Source organism: Malurus melanocephalus, unplaced genomic scaffold, assembly GCF_030028575.1.
Source record: "Malurus melanocephalus ecotype Western Australia unplaced genomic scaffold, MMel_1.1 scaffold_13, whole genome shotgun sequence".
Taxonomy (NCBI): domain Eukaryota; kingdom Metazoa; phylum Chordata; class Aves; order Passeriformes; family Maluridae; genus Malurus; species Malurus melanocephalus.
The window spans coordinates 99739-122368 of NW_026623245.1; the positions used below are offsets into that span (position 1 = coordinate 99739).

A 22630-nucleotide genomic window follows, 5' to 3' on the forward strand; every position below is an offset into this window, starting at 1 on the left:
CTGGCAAGTTAAAAAAAAAACCCAACAGAAAACACCCCCCCACCAAAACAAACAAAAAAACCCCTGCAAACCCCAAACTAAAAACTAAAAACAAACAAAAAACACCCCCCACAACCAAAAAAAATCCCATGATTCTCCTTGAAAGTCAACCTCCATACGACGTACCCTCTTCTGCATTGTAGCAATAGTCTTAAGTCATAAATTAATTAGTCTTCCATCAAATAACTTAAAAAAAGAAGGAATTGTAGCAGACCAGTTTTGACTGGCTTAACGCCAGTTAGCAGCCAGTTCATCTTGAGTCCCAGTCACACTGTTCAAAAACTGAGCTAGGAAATCACACAAATGTTGAAAAAAACTCTTTACATCGATGAAGGATTGCTCCAGGTTGTGGGGGCCAGGGAGAGGGCAAACCTAGATGGGGCCATGGGTCCTATGAACAGTGAACAGGATATAGGTCACGACTTGGAGGTGCACTGCATCCAGGAGATGCCAGCCGTGGCTCGTATTGCACAGGTAAAAAGGAAGCTCCTCCCGACAGTCTGCCACCTGTGTTAGTGATCTCTGCACATTGGCAAGTTCACAAAAGTGAAAACATTGAATTCTGTCATGATGGAGAAACACAGGAAGATGCCGTAAAGGGAAAGGCACACACACCCTAGCTTCTTATCCAGTTTCCATTTGTTCATGTGGACACCAAAAACCTACAACAAACACAGAGTAAGCCACCACAGCAGGAACATTTTGAATAAAGTGGTAAATCCCCTCCTCAGCCACAGGAGCCAAAAGAGGGCTATCCCCTTACTGATGATGATTAGTTGGAAACAATCACAAACTGCAGCAAGTGAGCTGAAAACCACAGCTCCAGCAAATCAGAGCAGCAGTCACAGAAGCCACCTAACTTATATCAACTCATGTTAAGTCTCTGCAATKAATTTAATTTTGGCAAGAATAATCCGATTTAATTCAATCAGAAATGGATTTACGGAACAGGTTTTTTTTAACTCAAAATAGTTCACATGTTCCTGTGTGTAGCACAGGACTCCCTCCATGTCTCAAGATTTGGAAGATGTCACATCATTTCTCTTCTATCATTTTTGGGAAAGGTCAGGGAACACAAAGCACTGATTTCATAGAAACATTGTCAGGCACGTTTTTTTCTGGACTGTGCTGTATTTCAGAAGGATCCTACAGAGGGACAAGTAACCTGCACAGCATTTTGTMTGCTTGTCTCATAGGAGAATGGATCTCATCATGCATCAAAGGACCTGCTCCAGCTCTAGCATAGAAATAACTAATGACTATTAATGTATCTCCCAGGCTCCTCTCATGAAAAACATACAGTAGGAGTGTCATACCATGGGAGTGATAGCTCCTGCAAAGAGCAGGATCGAGGTCYTGGGAAGCTTTCAAGAGCAGGGAGAACCCCTATCCCTTAATAACAGACTTTCCAACTGCTGTTTCAGCTGGAGGTGAGAAAGGAGCAGGTGAAGAAAATGTTTATAAAAATCCCTCTTTTGGAAAAGAAGAACAAAAGACTATATACATACTGTGACAAAAACTGATGCCAGCAGGAGACCAACGGAATAGATAAGTCCTCTGCTGTTTAACCGAATCTGTAAAAAAAGGAAGTTTATCAAACCATCTCACAATTTCAAACAACAATATTCCTCTCTGCTTGTATTTCCATAATCCTAAACTGCTGAGTTGCTAAACAGTGACTTGCAAGCTGTAACTGCTGAGTCAGACCATTACATCACAGATTATTTTCCCTATTCCTTATTTTGCCAAAGAAGAAGTGTTGTCAGAGAAGCATCYTTAGGACCTGACAACACTTCCCAGTGTTCCACTTCCATAAGAGCTTTGCCATCCCTTGTACTATTACATCATGACATTTTCTTTTTGACACCTAACTCCTATATGAGTCCTGTGAAAACAAACAGGGGAAAAGAAATTTCACATTCAGTCACCAATTAATGCTTTACAGKGGGGGAAAATAAACAAGGACACACACAAGCACCTAATTTCTTCCYTACTCTTGCCTTACTTCTTTCTTACTCTTCCTCCTCTTGGTGAAGGGAACAAGTCAGTAATCTCAAAACCAGAACCTCATGGGCCAAAAAATTATTTGTATCAGAGCACCATGGTACAGTAACACAGACTAGACATGATTTAGCACTGAGGCAGATCAGACAAAGAGACAACTTACTGCCTTCAGGGCTGTGTAAGGTACCTGTCTCCATGGCAGAGTTACAGTCCCTGTACCAGAGAAGAACTGAAACGCAGATCCAAAAAGCTGAGAAGCCTCTTAACTGTTCAATTGTAGAGGCTTTAGAGTCTAACCAAAGTAACTCACCTGCATCTTTAAGACCCAAATACTTTTTAAAACACCATTTTTGTGAGATACAAACCTAACATTATAAAGGAAGGCTACATARTAAAGCCATCACCCCAGTCCTGTTCCTCATCTAGGACCACATTTCTCCTTGGTTTCCCATCCTTCTCTTGGAGAACCTAATCATCATCCTTTTGGGTATTTTTTTATGACCTTCTCAAACAGCATCACTTGGGCAGCATTGTCAGGGGACCACTCAGTGGAATCTCTCAAGGCACTTCTGCAGGAGCTACTGTGTGGAGAGGATGTCCTCCCAGGGAAGGCTGACTTCTCAGTGCTCCCATCCTTCTAGTTAGACTATAAAGAATTCCATTTGCARGAGAAGTGGGTATTGCTAATGTGACAAGCAGCACTACAGTTTTAAGAATGCAAAGGTGCTGAGACACTTGCATCATTTTGCATCACAATCAGCAAAAATTTTTCACYCCTATATTGCTCCTAAATCCAGAGTAATGATTTAGCTCCATCCCCCCGGGACCACTGTAGAGTCAGAAAAAACGACTCCTTCGGACACTTTGATACTCTGAGCTTGCATTTAACTCCATACACACAGGATCCCCTTTGCCAATCCATGCTGCCTGAGCTTTGCTGCTCCCTTCAAACATGTTAAAATGCCAGCTCACACAAATGGCCTGTTTTCTTTCCCTACAGATTACTGACATAATTAAAAAAGGCTATAACCATGATGGCCATTTTATCTAAAAGGTATTTCAGGATTTCTTTAAGATATATACTGTAAGGGKACGGGTGGACAGCAGAATAATTATATTCCTATGACCATTACATTTCGAATACAATATTCTCACCAGACTGCTTGAAGAAATGAAGGATTTGGATTGCCTCAGGATGGGAAGACCAATTTTGGGACTGTTTACATAACTGAAGATGAAAAACGTCATGATCCCAGTGCTAATGTAAACTGCAGAGATGAACCAGCCTGCTGTGCTTCAGACATTCCTGTGCACCCACTCCTCCTCTCCTGCTTCCACCCTTCATAATGGTCCATACATAACAACTAACCTGCATTTCCATCTTACTTATTATATAAGTGCAAAAAAGCCCTACACTAACCCTGTGTAACTAAAATGCAAGTTTAAAGCCACCTTCCCTRCTATCCTAAATGAACAGCAGCTGACTAGGAAAGAGAGATACTATTTTACAATAAATTCCTGTCTGGATTTTGGTCAGGAATTTTGTTTGACCAGTGCCARTATCTGTAAAAACTGCCAGTAAGAAATGTATCAACTGGAAAGGGTTCTACAGGAAAAGGAAGCAAATGAAGAAGATGGAATTACTTTAGCATGGAAAATGTCTGAATTTAACCTAAAGTGCAGACACTGCTTCTCAGTTACAACTTCAGCCTCCATAAAACCAGCAGACCATTCCAAAGGCCTCTGTGTCTAATTTACYGAGGATAGTGCTTCCAAAGAGAGATGTTTGGGGCTGCTTTCTTCAGACTATGTGCAAGACTCTTAGTTGAGGTCATTTAGGGGAATAAAAGCTGCTATTAGGGATTATTCAAAAGCAGAAAATACATGCTAATTATTTACAGCACCTTTATCAATRTAACAGCCATACATGTCATGCTGTTCCTATGTGAGAAAAGCAAACGTAGCAACCCYTTCTGCAGTGTGAACACCAAGTTCCCCTTGCACGGTCACTGCACCAAAACACTGGAGTTTCACTCAAGGTTAACCTTTCTCAACTTGGGTTTAACTAGCAACATTCCTGGCCTGGTACCTAGCCCAGGTCCCACTGCTGGACAAAGCAAAGTGCTATTAATTAACCTAAATAACAAGAACTCTCCTGGTAGCACTGACACATTTTTTAATGTGGCATCTATCTACTTCAGAAAGTGACCCTACACAACCATGAGTRGTTTTTATACAGCACTGCTGAGTGGTTTTGAGAGACTGAAATCCAAAGTGGGCAGAATCCCCATGGTTCACTTATGCCTTGCTCTTCTCACTGCACTCCTCTGTCTACCTGAAGGATCCTTCCATTATCCCTGTGTGCCAAAGGCTACAGAGGTGAGCCTGACCCTGTGTGCCAGGTGAGTGATGCCTCATGTGCACATGCCCTGCCCAAGCCCCTGCAYTGCTCCCTGCAAGATAAATCCACGGGAATGCTCGTGTGCACAGGGTAACCCCACAGCACTGCAAGTGCAGTTCATTTGMTGCTGGTGCAGCCAGCACCCATCTATAGAATCCATCTCCCAGTCATCCCAAGGCAAATGGGCTTTGGGAACAGGCTTGCATCAATGTCCATTTGTTCCAACTGTCTTTCTKTTGTTTTCTATTTGCTTCTTGATTGATTTATAGCCCGTTTCATATGTTGTTTCTGTCCTTTTCTGTCCCTTTCCTGCCTGCTCTGTGGCAGGGAGGTGCCATGCATGTATCACCGCCTGAGCCTCAGCAGAAACATTTGGAATTCTTCACAGTTTTTCAAGTACTTTGAGCTCACCAGCAAAGGTTTTTTACTCAAACACTTGCACTTTTTSATCCAGAAATTGCAGCTGTGATCTGTATCTAATTCAGCCAAATGAGCTTCCTGACAAACCCTTTCTTTYCCTGCATTTGACTTTGGACTATCCACTAATTTTTCATGTATTTCCCATTAGTCTACAGCTCTGGAAATACAGATTTAACTGATGAACTATTCCCCTCCTCTGATAACCACCACAGCCTACCCTATTTCTTATCATGACTTTTAACCATGAGCACAGAAGCTCACAAGGTTCTGAAATTTGAAACAAAAGCTTATGAAAAATATGTCCTTGATCTGTAAAATTAGGGCAGAAATCAGTCAATCATCTCTCTCATGAGATGAGTGGCATTTCCTGCAAGAGGCAATGAAATACATTTCCTTGGGATATGTGACAATGTGGAAGTTCAGGGAAAACAAGGGAAGCAAAACATTCAMAACTYACAGTAAGGGAGGAGATAATTTCAAGTTTTGGCAAAGGCCAGAAAAGAAATCTCAGCTGGAGTGTTAATTATATAAGAAAAAGCCCAGTCCCCTGCTCATTTAAGAATGGGAAATGCCTCTTCCCCAGGAGAAAACTGTCTGCAGATGAAGCACTCCCTCACACTGCAAGGAGGAAAAAGCAATATTCCCAGAGTCTCCTTTGAGGACTGGCTTGTGTCTTAGGGGCTAAAGCAAGGCAGAAGAATGCTGTTCTGGCTGATCATGCATGGAAGGTTTGCGTGTTGACAGCCTTCTCTGTCAGGGTTTCAGGGAGGTGACCTCCCCGCTGCTTGTGCAGCAAATGCAAAGAGGCTGCCACCAGCTCCAGCCATTCCCAATTACTGTGGCAACCAAGGCTGAAGCTAAACAGCAGAGGGAAAACAATGGAAATAAAAGTTATTCTATTCTTAAGTTCTTTTCTGGCAGCTGCTTAAGGGAAAACAAGGAGCTATTGCCAAAACCCAGACTGGTTTTGCTTCAGGGCCGAAATATGACAGAAATTATCCCAGTAAGGAATTTTAGAAGGGCTATGCTTTGTTTCCAGTCCCTCAGCTGAAAAAGCTGCAGGTCTTCTGTATGTCTGGGGATCCTTCTCCTTCAGTGTCTATACCTGGCAGTGGAAATTCAGTCTAAATCCTGCATTCCCGAGGTCTYGCCATGAGACAGCGGTCTCAGCAAACTGGAACTTCAAACACGTGCTGCATTCCTGAATGTTTAAATGGAATTTCCTTCTTATACCTCTTTTCAGACTTCTCAGAAATCGTCCTTGTTTTGCTCCATATCACAAAATACACTTTGTAGAAGGTGCATATCTGGAGTGCTGCACATGGTCACTCAGGGTATCTTGCAAGAGATGCAGAARCTATGGCTGGAGAGAAATCCCGTAATGCTAGGAGATTTGACGGRAACACTTTTACTCTACTACAGTATAATTATCCAAATAATCTCTGCCATGAAGCCAGCTTTGTCCTAATGTACCATTCACCCTAGTGCCTTGGAATTAAACCACTGAAAATCARCTGGTCAGTGAGGAGAACAAGAGTGATGCCCCCTATCTCCACATGTGCTTTGCAAGCATTTGCTTCCCTCAGGATTCTCTGATGCCTAACAACGATTGTACTGGGATTAGTCCTGCTCTCTCCAGCTGCTTGTTTGCATGGAAGGAATGTCATGTCTCTAAAACTTCTAAATGTACTGTCAAATTTTGCTGAAAATGGTTGAAGTTATCAGGCAGRAGAGCAATGGATTTACACTCCCAAATGTGATTACACTCCCAAATGCTGACGTGACCAAATGAACCTAGCTGTTTATCCTTAGGCTAAAATTCTTGTTCTCTACAATACTCTTGCATAACATCTGGTTTACATGCAAAAAAAAAAATATTCCAGAGGGAAGCAACTGGATAGAAGATATGGAGCAAACATCCTTGCACTCCACATATGCCAGCTGTACTGGGGAAGGATGGCTACTGGACTAGAGAGTCAGCAATGTGTCCAGGACTCAGTGCTGAAAGAGAGGAGAAAGTGAACTCTATCAAAAGATTCTCAAGGTCCASAGGGATGCTGCTTTTCCTTCAAAAGCCTTGCTGACCTTCCAGATTCTGTACATAASAGAAGGCCAGAGCTGCTGCAGGAGGGTGGACAAGTGAGCAGCAGAGATGGAAGCTCCAGYGGGAAGCACAGAAGAAGGCAGTGTTAGTACCTAGACATTAATGAGTGCTCAGAAGCAAGGACCCTTAAAATAATAAACATGTAGTTAGGTTAGAGACTTGGCATTGTGAAAACAAGGGATTGGATGTGGAAAGTTTGATCCTGACTAGATCTGCCTTTTGATGGGAAAAGGGTAGTTGGCTTGGCCCAAGCCAGGAATTCTGGAACGGACACCTGACCTGAAGGCAAAGGTGAGGCACTTGCAGTATTCCCACAGCCCAGAGGACAGTGTTTCATTTAAAGCAGGAATACAGAAGGAAAACCTCCTCCTCTAAACCAGGTGACAGATGCTTCCAAGATGTAGCCTGAGAAGCATAGGATKGTTTTCCTTTCCTTTCTTGTAACAACGAAGGAAGAATAAAATAAATACTAAGCTGAAACATCTGCTGAYAATGGGCCTGGGGAAGGGGCAGTCAGAAGAGAGGCATTTCATCAAAATGTGGTTTAGCAACCCAGCACCAGGATGTGTCCCCAGAGATTCACAGCTTATTTCCAGCTCTGCATTCACCTACTGTGACTCCAGAAAGCTCATTTATCTCTCTTGACAGGTCCCCCTCTTGCTCTTTTCCTGACTCATTCTATTAGATCACAGAATTCCTTTTTCTCCCCTCAGACATTATCCTACAGTAAGCTTCTTTAAGCAATAAGTTTTGATTCCACATGAAGCCACCKCACTGAATGGCTAAGCAAGTGCTGAATGCCCGTGATCACAGGACACCAGRCTGATCCACACACGAGCACACAACACCAAGGCACATCAAGGTGGAAAAAGAGCAAATCTTCTCCTTTTCTGCATGGTAACATKCCAGAACTCTTTACACTGGCATTGACAGGGAGCAAAATTTGTTGCTTTGTTGACAGTGGATGAGTCAGGCAGACTGGGACAAGGAATTTACGTACCGATTTTATAGAGAATGATATCAGAGTTATACCACACTCTGGAGAAAGCCCTGAGCATTTAGAATCCAAGAAAAGTAAGGCTGGAAGGGAATTCCAGGAGGCTCTTCTGCATTAAAGTTTAACTTTAAAAACACAGCTTCCACAAAATTTATCACAGCTTGTTCATTAAAATATGTTTACTTTCAGCAGAAGCTTAACTTTGCTACAGTCCACTTGCATTAAACATTCTWGGGAGGCAGTCATGGTTTTGGATCAACCCGCAACAGTTATCAAGATCAAGCAAACCCTTCTTCTCTTCTACACATCTCTCCTTCCCTCTGCATGTAAGTCAGGGGCATCAAGACCACTTTGAGGAGTTCCCCTTTTGGAGGAGATACTACAAAGACACATTTGGGTCCTGCCAAAAACCAAAGGAGTACTAAATCCTGTACTATTAGCTCAGAAATTACCTAGTACTTCTGACTCACAGTGATATTTTGTGGACAACCAGGCTGGCCTGAGCCCACAAGCCCCACTGAAGTTAGCAGGGCCTGTCCATGCAAGCAGCACAAGGCTCAGCCTGATGGCCCTTAGGAACTGGAGCTTTCCACCTCCTGCCCCCTCTGACCTGTGCCAGGGACATTGGCCACACTCCTTAAATAACAATCAGCATCTTGGAGTTCTAGGCACTGTGTCACCAAGATACACCTGACCCAGCTAATGCCACCTTTTGCTGGCAACTTAGTAATACTTCAGTAATTAATTACTAGTAACAGGGGGGTGAAAGAGGCACTTGCTTTGTTTTAAAGACCAATTACCCAAGGATTTGCAGAGAAATCCAGGAACTCCAAGTGAAAAGTGAGGAAACTCTTTGCTAACTGTGGGGCTGTTTCCAAGACTGCCTTTTCCAACCATGTGATCACACTGCACAATGGACATTTTGGGTGTGCAAAACAGTAGTGATATTGTTATGCCTCCATGAAAGCTGGCTGCTTCTGTTCAGCCATTCTTTTKCATCCTTTTCCACAAAAATATAGATGAACTACAGACAAGCTCATCATTAAAGAAATGGATTTTATTCCTACAGCACTGCTTCCTTTTGCCACTCCTATATTCAAGAAGAGGAAAGATCTGAGGAACTAAAGGCTGGTCAGCCTGACCTTCATCCCTGGAAAGACGAAGGAGCRCATAATCTTGGGAACCACTTCTAAATACATAAAGGATGAGAYGTGTAGATTTATGGAGGGGAAATCCTGTTGACCCAGCCTGACAGCCTTGCATGACAAGGGGGACTTGCTGGATGAGGGGMGAGCAACAGGCATTGTTTGTGTTGACTTTAGCAAGGCTTTTGGCATTCTTTCAAACATCCTCAGGGACAAACAGAGGAAGAGCAGACAAGATAAGTGGACAGTGGAATGGCCTGATAACCAGATGTGCTCCAAGTCCAGCTGGAGGCCAGTCACTAGGGCCTTATCCCAGGGGTCAGTACTGTTTAGTGGCTTTTTTAATGAATTGAATGATGGGAAGAGAGCACCCTGAGCAAGTTCACAGCCCACACAAAACCAAGGAGGGTGGCTGATGCTCCAGAGGGCTGTGCTGCCATACAGAAGGACCTGGACAGGCTGCAAAAATGTGCGGGAAGCAAACTCATTAACATCAACGAAGGGAAATGAAATGAAAAGTCCTGCATTAGGGGATGAACAGCTCCACATATCAGCATGGGGCTGACCAGCTGGAAAGCAGCTYGCCTGAGAAAGACATGCTGATCCTGATGGACATCAAGATGAAGTCAACAATGCACCCCTGTGGCATAGAGCACCAACGGCATCCTGGACTACATCAGGACAAGTGTTGCCAGAARGGAGAGGAAGATGATWMTTCTCTGCTCAAYACTGGTRAAATACACCYGGAGTGCTTGGTCCARTTCTGGGCTCCTCAGTACAAGGAAGATATGGACTGTTGAAGCAAGTCCAGTGAAGGCCTACAAGGATGATTTAAGGAATGGCAGCATCTGACATACAGAGCAGCTGAAAGAGCTGTGACTGTTAAGCCTGGAGAAGGGAAGATCYARGGGGATCTTAGCAATGTGMATAAATACCTGAYGGGAGATGACAGAGAAGGTGCAGCCAGACTCGCCTGAGTGATATCCATTGAAAAGACATGAGGAACCACACAATTTTAAATACAGAAATTCCATTTAAATATAAAAATGCTTTTTGACTGTGAGAGTGGTTAAACAACAAAGCAGGCTGCTGAGAGTAGCTGTGCAGACTCCATCCCTGGAGGCSCTCAAGACCCAGATGGACATGGTCCCAAGCATTCTGCTCTAGATGACCCAACTTTGAGCAGAGAACTGGGGACTAGATAACCTCCAGAGGYACTTGCCAACCTCAACAATTCTGTGWTTCTCCTGTCTTTTCACTTTGCATTCATTCAGTGACTGTAATCAACAACCTTCCCTCTGTCCTACACTACTGTCTAAGTGGTGTCCAGGTAACAGCACAAGCCACAGCAACTTCCTTCYAGAAGTTTGTGGCATCTCCTGCTTTTCCTTCTCAGAAGGAACCTTGCAACAACTCTGGAGGCAGGAGGTGCCTCTTTTTTCACTTGGGAAGTAAAGGATAAGTTCRTTGGYATTGGGTATTTTTTTTWAAMMRGRAARSCCYKSGGAGTTTCCTGCTGATGGTCACACTCTGRAACACCCAATTATTTAACAGTTTCCTTCACCTTCCTCACGGTTTAGTAATGCCCACTTTTTCTAACCAAAAGCCCTACAGTTCTCAGCTATACATACATACATAGCTATACATAGCTATACTATACATTTCACTTATGTGTTTATCCCCTCTGCTTTATTAAAAACAGGGTAATTCGTATTTGGAATATATCCAAGAGTATGAAAATCCAGTGCACTCTAATGAGGTAGCTTATTTCAGCACAGATTTCTGTTTTCAAGGAAGAAATGGAAGTACTTGTCCTCAAAAGGATGGGAAATATCCKGGGACAATTAATTTCTAATTCTCCCATATCCTAACAAAGAAAACTACTTGTTTTTTCAAATAAAATCCACAGAATTTTTGACTTTTTTTTTTCTGAACAGATCTGGTTTATTAAAAAAAAAAAAGAGAGAGAAAAATATGAACAAATGTAGGACTTACATATGATCCATAATTCACTGCTAGGGTCTGCAAAGCCCATGGAAGGCCTAGGCCAATTAAAATATCAAAAACATTGCTTCCAATGGAGTTGGACACGGCCATATCCCCCATACCTGCAGGAATGGAAACCACATACACTCAAGACACATCTCAAAAAAAGTCTTGCAGTTTTTAATCTGAGTTAATGCAGGCAATCTCAACCAATTAGGGCCAAGAGTTATGGGAGATACCCTCACTCCCTCCCTTCCCTTTGCCCCCCCCCCATCACAGTAACCTAGCAGGCTAAAAGAGGCTTAATCCACCTTCCAGAATCATCTGAGAATTTCCCTCCACTAATCCTCTGCGGCTGAGGGAACCTGTCGTGCTGGTTTAGACCTGCCAGCCCTCTGGTGCCATGTTCAGGGGGACTTTTGATGCTTTACTGTGACCATGACACATGAGTTTCTGTACTGACTAATTGGAAGAGGTCTTTGAGTCATCTGTTCAGTAGCTGCTAATTTCAGTGAGGAGCCACTGATTTTGCTCCCCAAAGCAGCACTAACTACTTGCTTTTCCTCTTAGCACACCTGTTGCTGGGGCCACAACTATGGGGGAGTAGTTTTCCTTAAAAACAGTAGTACCTTCCAGTCTATGACTGTGAGGAAAACATGGAAAGTGATCTGAAAGATTCTTACTCCATGTAATAGTTCTATACCACTGAAATTAAAACTAAGAAAAATACTGTGATTCTTGGGGAAGGCCTGAAGTTGACAATACTGACAGAACTTGCTCCACACTACTGTTTAAGAACTTGTTAGCTGCTTTGCAATTGCAGCAGAATTTATTTCCTTCTTACTCCATGTTTTAAATTCCAGTCTTGTGAAAAAGGCTCTGTATATTTTCACGTTGAGGAAACATCTGTGCTACCTGAAGAGAAGGAGAATGTCAGGACACACTTCCACAGCAGGATGACATCCCTGCAATGACCTACCTTGCCTGGCCACGATAAGGCTTGCCATGCAGTCTGGCACACTGGTTCCTGCTGCCAAGAAAGTGATGCCCATGATCACATCCGGAATTCCTAGTGTGTACCCAATGATTGTCACCTAAGGAGACGAAATAAACTTTCAAGCTTTTTACAAGAATTAAGATCCAGGACCAACTTGGCCCAAATCCGCAAGATGCTGTAAGACAGAGGCTATCTCTCAGTGCAAACTCACACTTCCTTTAAATAGAAGCAGTGACAGGCAGAAGATAGCACTCACCTGCTATGTACCCTCCTTGGTTAGTTGTTTCATACATTTCATCCACAATTTTCCTGATACTAACCTGGAAAAGGGACTATAGGGTGGCTCACTACCCTGGGTAACTGTCTCCAGGTCTTGGATGAAATTTGTAAACATTATTGTATACAAATACTAGCTAACCAGATACAAAACTACCTCCTATGGTTGTAGTTGTGCAAGGAATTGACTGAATATCATGCTTTTGTTCATGCTGAGWTCAAAATGTTATCACTAACAAGTCTGTGTCTCTCAAGCTTGCTTGCTCCAAGAAAGTGAAAACTTGTTGTGGCCAGATTGTCACATGGCACCCCCCACACCACCCTGCAGGTCTGGGAGACATTCCACTGGTGCAGCTGTAATTGTTTTCCAGGTAAAGAATTTGGGTGAAATGACAGCCCTAAATCAAGTTCAAAGGCCATGGCTACTGGCCCCTGGTTTTCTTCTCTGAGTGGGACAGGTCCAAAAGAAATGGAAGCAAACCTAAGGTCTCTCATCTGAAAATTCAGGTGTGTAGAACTTCCTATACATTTCTCTAGACTGACAAACCCTCTCCTGTTGCTTCTCCCAGGCAGTGGTTTCTGGTTTAGTTGGTACATACCATCCACACCATCATGTAAGAAAAAGCTGCAATCCACAGGGTAGAAGAAACAAAGGTGACCATGAACCATTTTTCCAAGTGGGGTTTGTTACAGTTGGGCACTGTGAAGTACAGGACAAAACTCAAGGGCCATGTGAAAACCCACTTCAACATTTCTATCTTGCCAGCTGTAAAACAACAGAACAAAGGGAAACAATCACAATTCAAGTCTGCTGTTATTTTAGAATGTTATTATTTTGTTATCATGTGCAAGCAAGATGCCAGGGACACCTCAGCCTAACTGTTATGCCAACAGATAATGACATGCCATTCCTTGTTCAGAAGATTCTGATGTGATGGCAGATAGGAGGGCAGAGACAGGCAGTATGTGATGACAGATAGGAAGGCACAGGAGTATGATGGGCCTCCCTGAGAGTTTAAGTAACAGGTCAGAGYACACGTGCTCCCCTTCCCTAGTCAAGTTCTTACAGAAACCACATAAAATGCAAGTTCAAGAAAGAGATCTGATCCACCTTCAGTCACCTAATGGGAGGGTACAGAAAAGGTAGAGGYAGGCCCTTCACAAGGGAATTACAAATTCCCTGCACAATGGAACTACAAAATCCAACGGATTCAACTTCCAGTGAGGGAAATGCAGAGTAGATGCCACACTAAGCTATGCATTTTCTCTTTTTTTCCTATTGAGAAAGTGGACAAACATTGGAGCAGGTACCCCAAAGTCTGTGGGATGTCCATCCTTATAGATAATCAAAATTCAATTGAACACCTGCTCTGACAAGGGGTTGGAACCAGAGACCTCCAGAGATCCAYGCCAGCCTTTTACACACTATGAAAGTCCATAGGACATCTAAACTACTCTCTTTAAGGCTCAGGTTTTTCCTTACTTGAACTACAGAAATGCTGATTGAGTGAGATCTGAATAGGAGTTCCCGAAATTGTATTTGCCTGTAAAGGGCAGGACCAGTCTCTATAGTATTACAACTCATCTTCAACCCAGCAAACCCTGCCAACTATGGCAACTGTGACTCCAAGGCACAACAGGGACATGTTATAGTCACTCTGGTACCAGAGCCCTGATGTGGTAAGAGGGACTAAGCTAAAATGAGATCTCCATCCTTCAGGTGCAGGGCTCAGCATCCTAAGGCACAAGTCATGCAGCTGCTCTGACTTTCTAAGCCCTTCATACCATGCATGAAGCACTGTGGCAGTGCCTCGTGAACAGTAGGAAAGCAGAAGCACCCAGGACCACCTTCTGTCTCTGTCCCACGTTAGCCCTGTGCCCTGCCCACACTAGCACTGCACTGTCCCACTGAGGTAGGAGCACACCTCACCTCCCAGCAAAGGTATGTCCTAGTCATGAACACACCTGACCTGCAGTCAGGCTTCTTGCCAGCAGGCCAGCCAACTTCAGCCTCCTCTACAGTGAGCAGAGATCCATATCTCCAGAGAGTGAGCCATGTTTTGGGGGCAGAAACCAGCCTGTGGAGATTGCAGCATCTCCACTCTGACTGCAACAGCAGCATAGGGCCAACACAGGAGCTGCAGTTAGAGGTGTGCCCAATCCCAGAAGCCTGCACCCTGAGAGGTTCCTGCTGCTTCCCAGTTCCCCTCTTCCTTTCCATATGACCAGGAGACTCACTGCACAGCGAAGGCTGGTGGAAGCAGAGACAGTTCTATGTCTACATGCATCTGCAGTGCTCTCCATCATACACAAACATCACACAAAGCCAGGAGCTTCTTACTGGGTAGGTCAAAAGGTGTGTATGGCCCTTCATGGTCATCGTCATCATCATCTTCTTCCTCTTCCTCGTCGTTTTCGTTGTTCTCGTTATCCTCATTCTCGTTCTCATTCCCGGCCTCGGCCACATCCTCGTCCCGCCGCGTGCCRTTCACGCCCCGTTCGGCAGAGTTGCTGGGGCCTGTTCCATTCTCCACCACATGCTTGATGGGTATTTTGATTGCTACTTCTGACTCACCGTTGGTGTAAGTCCTGCTGTTGATCAGCCTCTGTCTCTGTAAATAAAGGCAAAGTCTTGCTGAAATATAGTTATTTTTTAAATTTGATTTTTTTTAAGTGAAAGGGAGGAACAGAGAAAGAAGTGTGTATAATTCTTTAAATAATTTGGCTTAAAAAAGCAAAAGGAATGATTTTCATCAGGTGTAACATGATTATTGCTTGCAGACCACTAGATAAATCTCACATGTACAACTTTTACAAAAGAAGGTCCAGTGGCTGTGTAATTGACTCCAGGAGTATTGCAAGACCAGTGACCTACTAAGAGCTGTCTCAGGGTAGTACCGTATTATTAAACAGATCAATGGAGGGGACACTTCCTGTGAGCAACAGCAACATGTAACAAAACTGGAAAACARCCTCTGCTAAAATCTCCACCTGGACAGAGAGCAAGGGATGATTTAGTCAAGTCATTGTCAGAAGGATAAAATCTGGGAGACTGCTATTAGGGATCCAGAAGAAATATCAGAGTTGCATTTCAACCCAAACACTGCTACAGGCAAAGGCAAATTCAAAAGGAGAAGAGCAGGTGGGGGAGATAAAAGACACACCTCATTGATTAACATGCGGCTGGCCATGGAGAGACGTGTTTTGGGAGGGAAATGGCTGGTTATCATGATCCGGAGCCCAGCCTCGGAAAATGAAAGCTGGTGTGGGTAGGCAGAGAGCAGCTCATCAACCATGATCACTGAGGCTTTACGGTGGAAATTTCCTGCAGCCAAGGAACAAAAAGAAATTGAGGTCTCCTTCCAGCAGTCTCTCCCTCTGCTCTGTGTGATTCTCAGAAGAATAAACCCATGGGTTCCAGAAGCTCTTTGTAAGAACCATTCCTTCAGCTATACCACTCAAAATAGGCCTCATCTTCTTTCAATTTCTGCCTTCTACAGACCTGACATTCCTATTTAAAAAAAAACCCATCAACATGGTATCACTCATGCTCCTTACAGAGAGCTACATCTGCTCTGCACTGTTCATCACAGGCCTGCATTAAGCAGACCACTGCTTCAACAGCAGTTATCCCATCAAGGCAGTCAATTCCAGTTGTTACCTGCACTTCTGTGAGGATATTGTCATCATCCACCATTAAGTTGCTCTTACCAGGGTAAGAAGGTTCTTACACCCTGGGATTGCAGCTTGTGGCTGGGAAGCGCCACCAAACCCAGCAGCAAGTGCACATGCCAAAGGAATCACAGTGTGGGAGCAAAAGAACAAGGAGCGAGAGGCAGATGCCAGAGTTGTGCTCCACGTGGGGCAAGTGCTGATGCCCATTGCCTCTGGGGTTGATCCTTCCAGTACCTGGATGCCACATGGGGCTGTGAACCCTGTACCAGGGCTGGAACTTGCCAGAAGGGAAACCTGAGGCCTTACCCAACACATTTCTGCACTGGTTTATTAAAACCAGTGTTTTTATACTAAAAAATATGTTGTGGCTTTACTACTTTTAACCACCATTAGTCTTTATAAAAGACTATTTCCTCGGCCTTCGTGTCACTTTTTTCCCCTACTGAGGTTTTCATGGATCAAGGTAGATATGTGAGCTTCTCCATACTAAACAAAAAACAACCAAACCTAAACCAAAAATCAACCAGACAGCTTTTCCTGGTGAGTTTTTCCACATTCAACTTGTTGAATAGCACCTGGAAGGACTGCCCCAAACACAGAAAACTTTCTGTTTCAGACTTTTTGATCTTCTGTTCAGAAAAGGCCTCAGAAAACCAGCAGCATCTGAAACCCTCAGGCACCCCATTGCAACAGGTGCTGTCAGTGGCCCTGTGCCCATGGCTGGGAYACAAAGCAGCACCACTTGCCTCTCTGGGCCTCCTGTGGCCCAGTGCCAAAGAAACACAGGAACAATCTGCAAGAAGATGAAGCAATCCTTTTGTCTTCCTTCCTCAGCCAGTATGAGTAACAAGTGTCCAAATAAAAAAGTTACCAGCAGAGTATGCAAAGACACATTGTGGGGACTTTTGAACAGAATCCCACCATCAGAACTAACYCTGAGGCCACCAGCTAAAATTTGATGTGCAAGGCCAAAGTTTATGCTGAATTTTCCCAGTCTAACTTTCCTGGCAAAGARTATCTTGTCAGCAGCTTTGCTGAGGAGACCTCCAGGTGACAGAGAGCTGTCCCCATAAAAATAGCTTCCCCAAATCAGAGTACACAGCACCCTTAACAGTCTTCCCTCTGCAACAGGCCTGTAAYTGAGAGCTGGCAGACTCCAATAATTTCCTATCAGCAAATAAACCTCACCACATTTCATGTTTAATTGCTTACTGTATACAGACTGCCTCTCAATCACCATTTGAGAGAAAAGAGACCTATTTTTGGTTGGTTGGGGTTTTTTTGATAGACTAGCAAAACAAAAGAGGCAGCCCATGTGTAATCAGAGACTAGGACTGATTTTGACAAGATGGAGTTTCTTCTCCAGCTAGGTCAGTGCCTCAGGAAATGGGAGGTGTTGTTCCTGAGGACAGGTACATATACATCCCAAGCAGATACTGCACATAATTGTTGACTGTTTTAAGACAAAAAAAAAAAATCTGCTGCAAATACACCTTAGCAYATCCTTGCAAATGCAGACATCGAACTACTTCTGCTGAGCTATGGGATGGGGGAATTTTTCTTAAGCTGAAGAAACACAACCATTTTTGTACATGATCATGACTAAAGTCAAACTAGAACAGATTGAACAGAACAGAAGTGGAATGCCCTTAAAGACCACTTACATGGAAAAGTTGTGCATGGTAAAGACAGCATGTACAGTAAGAGCACACTACCCAGACCCACACAGAGTCCCCATGCTCCCTTCACTGGGGGTAAAGTGTACACTAKTCTAAGTAGGGCCTTTTTTCTTGCTCCGTTGATGTCCCTTTGAAATGGAATTAAATTTAACTGGAGATGATGTAAATGAGTAACTTCAGTGAAGACTAACAGTGCCCATAGGAGGACTTAAAATGGCTGTAACAGGCTAGATAAGCAGACCCTGGGTTGAAGGAGTACTTACAGCCAAGCACTTGCCCAGTAGCAAGAATTAGCCACAAGAGGCCTCAGCCATCTCCTGTGGTACAGGATTTGGGAGCCAGGACCACGATASTGTGCCCGCCAGCTGGGAGGAGGGTTGCAAAAGGGCCACCTGCCCACTCTTATTTTGTGGCTTACAAGACAGCACCAGTTCCCTGTGTGTGACCAGAGACAGAACACTCAGAATGATGCAAGCGAGAGGGTGACTTACTGGAACAGTTACCTTTCTTTAGTAACACCACTGTGGCATCGCAGTTGCTGTTGTCATCCATTTCTGTGTTACTTGCTAAACCATTCACCATATTTGCAGAGTTTTTTGTCTTCCTCTCAAAGCACTGATGTATGGTTGAGTTGTACCTGAACAAACAAAACAAATTCAAGATGTACCTTTACTTCTAGACAGTCTTCCTTTCCTAGACTTGTATCCTGTGCAATACAACTAAGGAAGGGAAGAAAACTCCTCTGGTTTTAAGCAGTATCCCAGAGCCCTTGCTAAATTGTTGTAAAATGCAATCTCTGAAGCCAGAAGGCTCTGAAGGATAGAAGCAATGGATCTTGAATGACATGCATCTTTATCTATTACATGTGATGAATATTCTATTACATGTGATGAACATTTTGTATCATTAGTAATCTTTGCTTGTCATCATCCAAGTATATTTTTTATCACATAATCACACCTGAGTATCAGCATTGTTTTACCTGGGAGGACTCATCACAGAAACACAACACCCTATGCTGAATTCATCTCAGCTTTGGCAGGGCTGGGGAATAATCATTGTTCTTAGAGCATCCAGGAGCTGACACAAATATGAACCATGCATTCAAAGGCAAGGGTTGACTCCTATAAACACCTGACTGAGGTCCCTGACTAGGGTGACAACTTTCAAGCTCTACTCAACAGGTCTGAAAAGGCCTATACACACTACAATGCTGCTTTCAGAAAAAAAAAATTCAGACATTACAACTGTCTTGCCAGTCAGTTAATTGTCGCAAGGGTGCAGCTACCATCCTTGTCAAAATTTCTAATTATTACATGAATTCTGACTTGTGTTACCTTCWGCCAGCCTGAGTGTTTTGCTGTTCTCACTGAGGATTGCTCTAACAATAATTACTCTATTCATCATTTCAAAACAAATCTCTAGTCTTACTTGTGGAGACAAGACCACTGGTGTGCCTGGCAGCTGKTAGGTTTTGTTGAATGTTCCAGTTTAAATCTGGGTTTCCTTTCCACTGGCTTTTGAAAACAAGACAGGAGGAGGGGAAGCAAACAGATCAGACTAGTTTGACTAGCAGGAACTTGTGTGAAAGAAGTCACATAGGTCAGATGGTCAGAAAATCCCTGTCGACTATGCTGTAGTTTTATCACAGCTCTCCAGGCAAGAACTGCTGCAGAGCTTCACACCCATAAAAAGCAGACTGAAATCTCATTCCTGCTTATTGCTGAATAGGGATGCTAAACTGAAGTCAGAAGGGTGTTTTGGCTGGACTTTAGGATGGATCCATGTCTCTGCTCTGCCACAGATTTGCTGCATTAGCCTTGGTCTAGGCTAGGCAGGATGTGTAAAGCACAGATTCACAGGATAGTTTAAGTTGAAAAAATCCTTCACAGTCATCAAGTCCAATGTTAATTCAGCACTGTCAAACYCAGCAAGCCCTGTCCCTAAGCACCATATTCACACAACTTTTAAACCCTTTCAGGGACAGTGATTCTACCACTGGCCTGGACAGCCTGTTCTGTGCCTGACAACCCTTTTGGTGAAGAAATTTTCTATAATAACCAAGCTGAGCTTCCCTGACAGAACTTCTACTTCTTCTTCTTCTTCTTCTTGTGAGGGCTGGATGAGGCAAGGGGAGCAGGGAGTCTTAGAATTTAAACACATCGAGGGCACATTTGACTTACTTCATTATAAAGATGTAGATGACATACATCATCACTAAGACTAAGGACTCCCACCTGGAAACAAGAGCAACACAAAAACACTTTAGAGCAGGSCAAGGCATCAGCTGCTCCTATTCAACCATTCCCCCATGTGTCACACCACGAGTGTGCAGAAAGGCTTGACCCTCCTAGGCTGCCTTAACATTCCTCTATAAAAAAGGGAAGCATAAAGGGATGGCTCACACATCCATACATGATGCCTCCTTTGTTTTCTTGATTTCTGTGATTTTATTTGGCCAAACTGACCTGTCAGCTGAGAAAAAGTGACAAAACCCAGGAGTTCAGTGAACAAATCACACACCCAAGGACCACCAACACTTCTGTAAGGACAATAACCGTGGGGGCTGTGCCTGGGGACAGAGAGCAGTCACCCTGCTCTGCCTGCAGGGGTGCAAAGCAGGATGCTGGGCTTTGTGAGCATGCTAAAGCACGCTGATCATGCTGAGACAACCTGAGCAAGGGGCAGCTGCTCTGTCGCTACTGCTGCTTCATTAGCACCCAGAAWGCAGCAGGCAGAAGTTCAAACTGCTGATAAGATACTGACAGGGATTTTCCCCTCTGCTGTTTCTGGGTCAAACTAATGAAATAATTAAACTTGTTTGAAAACTACTTATAATACAAATTTTAGAGCTTGCTTCTAGGTAATCCTTTTCATTGGCCAAAATGCTATATTCCCCATGGCAAACTGCTAGTCCTTGGGGAAATCATCCATTATTGAACTACTATATGCTAAAACTCATACTACATTTCCTCCTTAAAAATTCTGAGACATTGTACCAACTATATCAATGTCTCATTCCCTGCTTCTGAAGATTTAACACAATTTCTGCATTATGTTTAGTTTTTTGGTTTTGTTTTTTTTTTTTTTAAGAGCACAGGTAAATACAACTGGCCCTCAAGAGAATTTCAGTAAAAAAACCACACCAAAAATCAACAAAGAAAACCAGGCCATTGCAAGAATGAGTGTTGAAACCTGCCTCTGAGCCCGGGAGGGAAAACACCATCCCAAGTGGCCTGATGCTCCCTAGTGCTCGCAATCCAAATGACACTGTCTGGGAGTGACACTAAAGGCACCCCTGTCACCTCCACTGTCATCTCCAGCTGCAAGACATGCTGGAAATGAAATCACGAGACCACAGCAACTGAAAAGCATCTGAAGCCCTCCTAGCCTACCATACCTACTGCACTACACTTAAGCATGTTAATGGGGATATTTTTATTTTCTTTAAACTGGACAATCACTAAATTATTAAAAATCCAGATATTGAAATGCACTCATTTATGACTGCATGTGTGGCTCACAGATCTGCTGAGCACACTGCCACCCCCAGGCTACTGCAGGGCACACAGAGGGCACTAACTGCTGCTGCTGAATCAGGAACAGTCTGAGCAACACCCTCCTGGGCTTTCTTCTCTACCTCAAAAATTAGTTATTCTAGCCTGTCTTGTGCTGAAGTTTCTCACAYAGCAGCAGATTTCTGCCCTGCAGAACTTTTCAGCTTTCTCCTTCTCTCCTCATGAACACTAATTACAGCAGCTTCTGCAGTATAATTAGAAAAATGAAAAGGGATTCACTTACCAGGAAACTCTTTCATCATAAATAAACTGTGGAGAAAAGATTTAAAAATAGCATGTTATACACAAAACCACAGTTGAAAACAGCTCATCACCTGAGGCAGCGGACAGAGTAAAGCAAACCAGGGCTCATGGCAATGGTATTAGGCTCAGGTGTATTTTGGCACTGCCCAGCCTTTGAACTTCTCAGTCCTTAGTTTCTCTCACCTAGTCAAGGCAGACAGGTACTCCTTCCCACATATCACTGGATCCTTGTGTTAACCCAGGGTCATTGCAGCCCACAACAGCCATGAGCCAGACGGGTCTGCACTTCTCTGACCCACTCCGCTGTCTCACTGGACATGGCCTCTCCCTGCTGTCTTTCACCTGGACACCAAGTGACCACCCAGCAGATCCACAGCAAGCTCCGCAGCTGCTGCCACATCCTGCTGGGACCAGGGTGTTGCTCCCATCAGCTCAGGSTGACCACCAACCCGGCCGCCTGTAGCTACTGTGACAGTCCCTCTGGCACACCTGCTGATAGATGAGCACTGTGGCTTTCCCAACAGCGCTGCGTGGCCTCCTCGGGCAAGGAATGTGTCGCCTCCCATGAAGGAAGGATCAGTGCCATGGCGAGGGGCACGAGGGAAAGACCAGCGCCAAGGTGAGGGTATGAAGGAAGGACCAGCACTGTGACAAGGAGTGAGGGAAGGGTCTGCATTGGCAGTGGCTGAGGGCTCACACTGGCAGTGGCTGAAGGGCCGCATCAGCAGTGGTGAAACGCCATACCGGCAGTGGTGAGGGCTCACACCGGCAGTGGTGAGGGCTCACACCGGCAATGGTGAGGGCTCACACGGGCAGTGGCTGAGGGCTCACACGGGCAGTGGTGAGGGCTCACACCGGCAGTGGCTGAGGGCTCGCACCGACAATAGTGAGGGCTCACACGGGCAGTGGTGAGGGCTCACACCGGCAGTGGTGAGGGCTCACACCGGCAATGGTGAGGGCTCACACCGGCAGTGGCTGAGGGCTCGCACCGGCAATGGTGAGGGCTCACACCGGCAGTGGTGAGGGCTCACACCGGCAGTGGTGAGGGCTCGCACGGGCAGTGGTGAGGGCTCACACCGGCAGTGG

The 22630-nt window shown here is 44.4% G+C and overlaps 1 protein-coding gene across 2 annotated transcripts in view; it reads right to left on the reverse strand.

The window, feature by feature from the left end:
- Positions 1-27: 27 nt before the first annotated feature.
- Positions 28-22630, reverse strand: part of SLC24A3 (solute carrier family 24 member 3) — an 89444-nt gene continuing 66841 nt past the window's right edge. Inside the window, exons 7-16 of one of the 2 annotated variants that reach the window (XM_057381645.1) lie at positions 21525-21550; positions 19907-19960; positions 18227-18360; positions 15534-15694; positions 14711-14981; positions 12969-13135; positions 12076-12190; positions 11106-11218; positions 1548-1613; positions 28-701 (exon numbers count right to left, since the gene is read on the reverse strand). In XM_057381645.1, the coding sequence (XP_057237628.1) occupies positions 552-701; positions 1548-1613; positions 11106-11218; positions 12076-12190; positions 12969-13135; positions 14711-14981; positions 15534-15694; positions 18227-18360; positions 19907-19960; positions 21525-21550 (1257 nt within the window). In that variant the 3' untranslated portion in view covers positions 28-551. Of the gene's footprint in view, positions 702-1547; positions 1614-11105; positions 11219-12075; positions 12191-12968; positions 13136-14710; positions 14982-15533; positions 15695-18214; positions 18361-19906; positions 19961-21524; positions 21551-22630 lie in introns of both variants that reach the window. The other variant, XM_057381637.1, reaches the window with a different exon arrangement.